Source organism: Copadichromis virginalis, linkage group LG3 (assembly GCF_057382275.1).
Source record: "Copadichromis virginalis isolate Kocher_CV1m ecotype Utaka linkage group LG3, C_Virginalis_male_GT1.1, whole genome shotgun sequence".
Lineage (NCBI taxonomy): Eukaryota > Metazoa > Chordata > Actinopteri > Cichliformes > Cichlidae > Copadichromis > Copadichromis virginalis.
The window spans coordinates 62,467,774-62,475,979 of NC_140620.1; the positions used below are offsets into that span (position 1 = coordinate 62,467,774).

General features: G+C 41.0%; 1 protein-coding gene across 1 annotated transcript; it reads left to right on the forward strand.

Annotated features, from left to right (window-relative positions):
* Window positions 1-5,266: 5,266 nt before the first annotated feature.
* On the forward strand, window positions 5,267-7,918 carry LOC146716515 (uncharacterized). The gene is made up of 6 exons (XM_085452474.1): window positions 5,267-5,437; window positions 5,554-5,625; window positions 5,726-5,844; window positions 5,948-6,008; window positions 6,125-6,219; window positions 6,330-7,918. Exons 1-6 carry the CDS (start codon window positions 5,402-5,404, stop codon window positions 7,792-7,794), a joined length of 1,848 nt encoding a protein of 615 aa, XP_085308600.1. The 5' UTR covers window positions 5,267-5,401; the 3' UTR covers window positions 7,795-7,918.
* Window positions 7,919-8,206: the final 288 nt, after the last annotated feature.

An 8,206-nucleotide genomic window follows, 5' to 3' on the forward strand; every position in this document is an offset into this window, starting at 1 on the left:
TCACACATTTTTCAACCTTTAGTGAAATGAAATCATGTGTGGTAGAGCGTTTTAACCGCACCTTAAAGGGGAAAATGTGGAAATACTTAACATCAGTTAACTGGCCAAGATATGTTAATGTGATCCAAGATCTTGTACAGTCCTATAACCTGTCTTATCACAGCTCTATCAAAATGACCCCACCGAGGTGTGCAAAGATAATGAGAAAGCAGTCTTTAACACCCTGTACAAAATGAAACCCCAAAAACCGGTGACTTTTAAATTTAACGTGGGCGATACAGAGAGAATATCTAAACTACGAGGCATATTCTGAAAGGGTTACCATCAGACCTACACAGACGAGTACTTTACCATAAAGGAGCGTTTAGGAAGAGACCCTCCCGTATACAAACTGGAGGATCTCACAGGAGCTGCAGTGAAAGGTGTAATTTACGAACCTGAGATACAGCAGGTGACTATTGACAAAAACAAAAGGTTTCAAATAGAGAAAATACTTGGCAGAAAAAAAGAGGCACTTGGCACTTGAGTTTCCGAGCATTTTTATCCTGAGGTTATAACACCTATTGTTTTAAATGAACCGTATGAGGTCGGTGTTATAGAATTTCAATACCCAAGACTATGGTTGTCTTTTCCACAATCAGATTCGCGAGTGGAAATTTATGATCCAGTCACAAATGGAGCATTGTCCATAACCGTGATTGAGCTGTCTGTGGGGCATTATGCATCTGTGGCGCAGATAATAAAACATTAAAACATAACTCCGACATTAAAACACAATACAGTGAAGTTAGTAACTATGTTAGTGTCATGGGCCCTAGGGGCACAGTTCTCACATTTAGAGGGAGACTGGCAGGAATCTTAGGATTCAAATCAGAAGACCCGTTTGTACTTCATTATAAAAACACATACGCACCACATCCTGCAGACGTATACGGCGGAAAATAGAACATTTTTATTTATGCAGATATCGTTGATTACCAGCTTGTGGGTGACGCCCATGCGCAGCTATTAAGAGCAATAAATATAACAGACGATGACCGTCGGGGAGCCATTCTTCAATTTGACAGCCCACACTGCACACAGGTCTCGAAATCCTTAATCCATGACATAGAAATTGATTTGAAAGACGACCAAAATCAACACATACCCTTTTTATACGGGAAGGTGTTTGTCAAGGTCAACTTCCGACCCATAAGACACCATTTTTAAAAAAATAAGGATGTCTGTCTACAACACAGATGAAGCAAAATATGTAAGATTATTTAAATCAGGCTGGTGGAGAATTGAATGGTTATATTGGGACCAGCACGCAATGTGGCGCAGGTCTGGGAGGTTTGTTCAGCAGCCTGTTTAGAATTGCTGTACCGTTGTTTAAAAAAGGAGTCAGCATAGTCAAACCCCACCTAAAAACAGCAGCATCAGGCATAGTGTCTGATGTGATATCCAACATAACCAAGCCAACATCTACTGAGCAGGATGGCAACAGCTTGTATGTGTATACACCCAAACCTTCTAAGACCCCTCCCACTGCACGCATGCGTGATACGCCGCCGCCTAAAAAGCGTAAAACGACAAAACCTGCCAGGAAAGCCACCAAACGGAGACAACCACGCGGAGTGAAAAGACCCAGAACCAGTCGTTCAAAAACTACAGCATGTGACATCTTCTAAATGGCTCTGTTACACAACCAATCAGAGAATGTCTAAAAACAGAGCTCGATCTTTTTACTGTCCCATACACACAAACGTCCATAGAGAAAACGACCTTTATTGAAATTCCACCAGTTTCTGCAATCACAGACGGAGGTCCAATCGAGTTTAAATCTCATCGTCCGGAGAGGATTACCTGGATCTAAACGATTCCTATATCTACACACGAGTAAGAATCACAGGTGCTGACGGCACAAACTCAGGCAGGGATGATTATGTAACGGAGCGGAAAGGCTGATTTTATTTCCACAGTGTTTTGTGTTTTTTTTTTTTTTTTAAAGGAAGGAAACCTTCCTCAAAACGGGCAGAGCAGTGGAGCCGCCAAGGGAAAGCACACAATTTAAACTGTAAGATTAAAAATATAATTTATTATATTTAAATAGTTAAAAATGTAAAATGAATTAAAACAACCTTGGCCAAGGGGTAACACAGTAAAAATCAATAAAGCATAACATTAAAAGTCCTGTGGCCTGCGCCACGACCTAAAAGTCCCAGGGAGCTAAGAAATCCAGCAGGTGGTATAACCAAAGGAACCAGCGGAGTCCTCGCCTCCCTCTCGCACTCACGCCCCGATATGCCCGGGTGGGCAGAGCTCTCAACTCCGCCCGCCGCTTCTTTAAAACTGGAAATCGGCACAGCCGTCTCGTGGCTTCCGCTGGTGCTCTCTGCGCGCTGGTGCTCTCTGCGCGCTGGTGCCTCTGCGCGCTGGTGCCTGCATTAGCCAACTCTAGCCGCCTTAGAAGAAGGGAAAACCCGGCGGCGTCTCGCCGCCCTATCGATGTTTCTGTTCCGGTTGCCACCGCTTTCCTGTGGCACACCAACCGGCACCAGCCCGTCAGGGCTTGTGGCACCGCCACCGCCTGATACCGTTCACTCTCTCAGTCCTCACTCCACCATCAATCTCCTCTCTCTCGTCTCCCATCACTCTTATTGGCCTCCGGGACCTCACAGGTGTGTCGGGTTCATAATCAAGGAGGGGCGGAGACTTTCCAGGACAAGTCACCGATGAATACCATAAAACATGCAATAAAACCAAGAATAGAACACTATACAATATTAAAATATTAAAGAAAGTAAAAACAAAACCAAACATGCACAATAAAAATATCTTAGGTAACTTGTCCCTCTCCACCCCGTGACACAAACGTGGGACTTGTTAATTATCCAGGTTGCACCTTATTTAGTCAGGTAGATGTAAATTTGGGGGATCGCTTGATTAGCCAATCATCCAACACGTATCCATACAGAGGCATAATAGAATGTCTTATCAATTATAATAAGGAGACTTTAGACACACAGTTCAGCAGCGCTTTATTCTGTACAGACACAGCCTCGCACATGAATGATACATGTATAGAAGGGGAGAGCCAGGGTCTGGTGACCAGAGGTACTTATACAGCGAATAGCAGTATTGTTGAATTGATTGCTCCAGTACACGCAGACCTGTTTTTTCAAGAAAAATTATTACTTAATGGAATCGATCTGTCGCTGAAATTTGTGCGCTCTAAAGACGAATTTGCTCTCATGACTGGAGCTAACACCGCGTATAAAGTTAAAATCGTCTCTGCCAGCTTATTTGTGAAAAGAATCAGTGTCTCACCAAGTGTCAGGCTGGCACACGGCAAGGCGCTGCATCATGCAAATGCAAAATATGCTGTAGGCAGAGTTTCTTTAAAGACCTTCTCCACACCTGCTGGGGCAAGAATATCAACTAATTTATTTATGGGCAGGTTGCCTAAATTTGTCATCATCGCCTTCGTGGATAACGAAGCTTATCCTGGTTCTTTTACACGTAATCCATTTAATTTTAAAACTGATGAAGGACATTCAGGGAACGTATCATTAGTTCAAACAGGGAGCGTGAGGCTGGAAACCCGTTTCAGAAATCCGCTACCCCGAACAATGAACCTGGTGTGTTACTCTGTATTTGATTCAGTCATCCAAATATCTAATGAGACAAGTGCTGCTGGACGACTACTAAACATTCAAAATGAATACAATAGAACTAACCAGCATTGTTAAAAGGATTAGTAACAGGGCTCATCTTCTAGGCGTCTTAGCATGTGACCAGCTGCCAACAAAGCCCATCAGATATCCATGCATGGGCATTGTGAATACAGATCCATCAGACTTACCTGGGAAGCACTGGTTGGCGTTCAATATCACAAAAGACAAGCAAGGGTACTTTTTTGACAGCTTCGGTAACTCACCTGATAAGTTTTCACCCGAGATAAAACTTTTTCTTTTAAAAACACCGCTCGGATATTGTATTCTGGGAGACAGGTTCAGAAGGACTTTTCGGTAACCTGCGGACAACACTGTGTGTTTTTTCTATATCATGTCCAAAAAGGAGCGTCTTATTCAAGACTAATTAATATGTACAGTGATAACCTTGTTTGTAACGATGCAATGGTTTGTCATTTTGTTAACAAAACAAGACCTGTTTCTGCATGTTTTGAAAATAACTTTGATTGTGTGCAGCGCGGATACTGATTCAAGTAACAAATAATAAAAGATAACAGAAGAGAATATCGTTTCATCTGGTATTTATTTTCACCTAATTGCTAAAAACATTATTTAGTAATAATAAAATCTTTAAACATCAGCATAGAGTTCAAAAAGTAGTAAAAAGGGGAAAACTGTCATCTGTTTAACTAAACAATATAGACATAAATAAGGAAAAACACATAAGTAGTAGTGTATAAAAAGGGAAACAAATGCGAGGGTAAATGATCTTTTTTTCAAGAATAAGAAAAACAAACATAATTTTAAAATTCATTAAAAATCGATCCACCCGCTTCTACTCTGCCTTGATTTTTTATGTGTAGTAAATAAGCTTTGATCGCTCAGTGACCGCTTCTTGTGCAAACCATTTGTTTCCACACTCGGGTCGCCAGTGTCGCCTTTATATTGGCTAATAGTCCTCCTCACCTCAGCATTAGGAAAAGCAGACAGAGACTTTCTCCCTCACTATGTGTTAATAGACCTCTCTGCATTGAATCACACTTGTTATTAATCTCTGTCTCTCTTCCACAGCATGCCTCTTGTCCCATCTTCGTTCTCTCACCCCAACCACTCCTGGCAGATGGCCGCCCCTCACTGAGCCTGTTACTGCCGGCGCTTCCTCCCTGTTAAAAGGGAGTTTTTTTCCACTGTCGCCAAAGTGCTTGCTCATAGGGGGTCATATGATTGTTGGGTTTTTCTCCTTGTGTATATTATTTTAGAGTCTACCTTACAAAGTAAAGCACCTTGAGCCGACTGTTGTTGTGATTTGGTGCTGTATCAATAAAACTGAAGTGAATTGAAATAACATAAAAGGACATAATGCTGCAGGTTGGCTTTCTTTCTTTTCTGATTCACCAGTTTGTATGCATCTTTTCACAGGAGTGACCTAAGGACGGCTGTAGCCTACCCTTATTTACTTATATAATGAACAACATATAGTGTAATGTAGTGTAAAATAGAGTGTTTTCTTTTAATTTAATGACATAAAGCAGGGATCAAATGTTTCCATGGTGACTGTTTTAGAATTGTGTATTTTTAAATCTGCATCAGACTTGAAAAAGAGCTCATCTGTGCAAGAAAAACCATCAAGTCAGGAGTATTTTCATATCTACATTTGATCTTACACAAGTTTTGAAGAGTTTTGGAAAGTTTCTCTTCCCCAACTGTGATAGAACAGCAGCGTTTTAATGGAAGCCAGTAAAGGGATCTACAAACCCATCAGGGTATGTGACACTTTTTGTTTTTACTGCATTTTTGAAGAATTTGATGTAGTTTTAAAAAGCTGACAAACTGAGAATCAATTTAAGTTACAATGAGTAATTTCTTATTTCTTTGACAGGTGCTGTTCAACACACCCATATATAACACAGCTGTGGAGATCTGCTGGTATCTACCAGGTTACAGGGCTCAGGTAAGACCCAGATCCATCCAAACCAAAACTGAGATAAAATGTCAGGTGATTTCTGAAGACCTGGGACTGATGCTGATTAAATGTCTCCTTTTATTTTTAGATTGCAATGATGATGGAATTCCTCAGACTTCAGAAGGAAAACCAAATACCATCAAGCCTCACTGCAGAAGATATGGGAGATCTTTTGGTGGAGAGGAGCAAAGAGACAGTCAGAGAGCAGTGAGTTACTGTGACACCTACAGACCATCCACCTCACACCTGAAACTGTTTGTGCTGAAGTGTAAATGCTGAGAGAAAACCTCTCTTTTGTTTTCTTTTGAAGACTTTGGGAGTTTGAATTGGAGGGTTTGGAAGAAACAGAAGCCAAACCTCTTCTGAAACTGGTAAGACTAGAAAACTCACAAGAGTTTTAGTCATTTGGAGATCTTTTTTTTTTTTTTTTACTACAATCACATAACCTCTCAACAAAACTGCAATGTAAACATGCTTTCTGTTTCAGGTGTGGGCAGTGAACACAATAAATAAAATGAGGGACATCGAGTTTCAAGCCCGGATGCTGCTGGAATTTCCAGAGGCCATACCTCCTAAATTTCAGTGAGTCACCTCTGACATAAAATCATTAACAGTCCAGCTACAGTATTTCAAAATTTCTGTTATTTTTTTAAATAGGTGTAAAAGATCATTCTTATAACTTTATTCTGCAGAACACCTAAGCTCCTCAGCAATGTCAGGAAGTACATTGACCTCCTTAAAGAGAGGCAGCAGGACGCACAAACCTCCAAACTGTTCACTGCAACAGACGTGGTGATAGAGGTGGTTCCCCGTGTCCTGCATGGCTTCTGGAAGCTTCCTTCTTACCCCCTACTGAACATGTCCTCCCAAAAATTGAGCATCCTCTCCACCAGTGTGACAAAGGCCACTTTGGATCGAGTGTCCAAATCTCTCCTAACAACGGAAAACCAGGCCATCTTCTCAAGGTCCATCAGAGATGACATGGTGCAAAGTATCCTGTCTGAAGTCAGAGAGAAATATTCAGAAAAGATTCTGCTGAGCCACATTGCAAACTTTGCACCAGGACTACTCAGGGCAATTTCTGATGTAGCAAAGACGAGCATATGCCAGATCTTCCAGCCCCCTTGTGAAAGTCCAGTAGTGTCTGATGTTCTTCCAACTAAAGAACCTCATCCTGAAGGTCTGCTGAAGTCAGATGTTCTTCCCACTTCCCAACCTCCAGTTGAAAGTTCACGAATTGCTGATATTTTTTCCACTCACGAACCTCCTTCCAAAAGTTCAACAAAGGCTGATGTTCTTCCAGCTAAAGAACCTGCTCATGAAAATCTGCTGAAGTCAGATGTTGTTCCTACTAAAGAACCAAAAGGACCTGATCGTGAACGTGTTCTGAAGTCAGATGTTCTTCCTACTTCCGAACCTCTTTTTGAAAGTTCCACAAAGGCCAATGTTCTTCCAGCTAAAGAACCTGCTCATGAAAATCTGCTGAAGTCAGATGTTGTTCCTACTAAAGAACCACAAGAACCTGCTTGTGAAAGTGTTCTGAAGTCAGGTGTTCTTCCTACTAAAGAACCACACGAACCTGCTCCTGAACGTGTTCTAAAGTCAGATGTTCTTCTTACTTCCGAACCTCCTTTTGAAAGTTCAACAAAGGCTGATGTTCTTCCGACTAAAGAGCCTGCTTGTAAAAATCTGCTGAAGCCAGATGTTGTTCCTCCTAAAGAACCTCAAGAACCTGCTTGGGAAAGTGTTCTGAAGTCAGATGTTCTTCCTACTTCCGAACCTCTTTTTGAAAGTTCAACAATGGCTGATATTCTTCCCACTGGAGAACCCGCTCGTGGAAGTCTGCCAAAGTCAGATGTTCCAGATGTTCATCCTACTAAAGAACCTCTTTTTGAAAGTTCATCAAAGGCTGATGTTCTTCCTACTAAAGAGCCTGCTTCTGAAAGTCTGGCAACGTCCGATGATCTTCCTAGTGAGGAACTCCCTTCTGTATGTCTATCCATGTCTGAGCCAGTTGTCTCTTTTACTAATAATTCAGAGAAGTCTGACAACATTAAAATCAAGGAGAAAAAGGAGAAAAAGAAGAAAAAAAAGGGCTTCTGCCAAAAATTCAGAGCCCTGTTCTGTTGTTGCTTCAGACCCCAAGAAACTGACTGATTTTGAGAATCCAATCTGTTTGTTCCAACTCTACAAAATCAAATAAAACGATTAATCAATATTTTTTCCATGAGTCTGCATCTATGATTAAAGAATATTTTTCCTTCAGATGTTTATAAGGGTTCTCAAAATACCTCCACAAGTCGAACAATTGTTAACATATTAGTGTTGTTATCTTTAAGAGAATCTGAACTTATTCTTACTCTTAACATATCAACAGCAGTAACTGAAACCTGGAAATGAAAAAAAAGTTACCAACAATTATTAACATTGCTTCACATCTTTGTTTAGTAATGGCCCAGATACACATTGGCACATAGCAGGACCTCAGTGTTTATGAGTATTCTTCCAGACTTAGGAATATTAATAAAAGGAGCATCTACATGCCACAAAGCTGATGAGAACCACACAT

Coding starts and splice junctions, on each gene's coding strand:
- LOC146716515 (XM_085452474.1), top strand. CDS start 5,402: ATGGAAGCCAGTAAAGGGATCTACAAACCCATCAGG. Junction 6,009..6,124: donor CCAAACCTCTTCTGAAACTG/GTAAGACTAGAA, acceptor TTTCTGTTTCAG/GTGTGGGCAGTGAACACAAT. Junction 6,220..6,329: donor GCCATACCTCCTAAATTTCA/GTGAGTCACCTC, acceptor TTTATTCTGCAG/AACACCTAAGCTCCTCAGCA.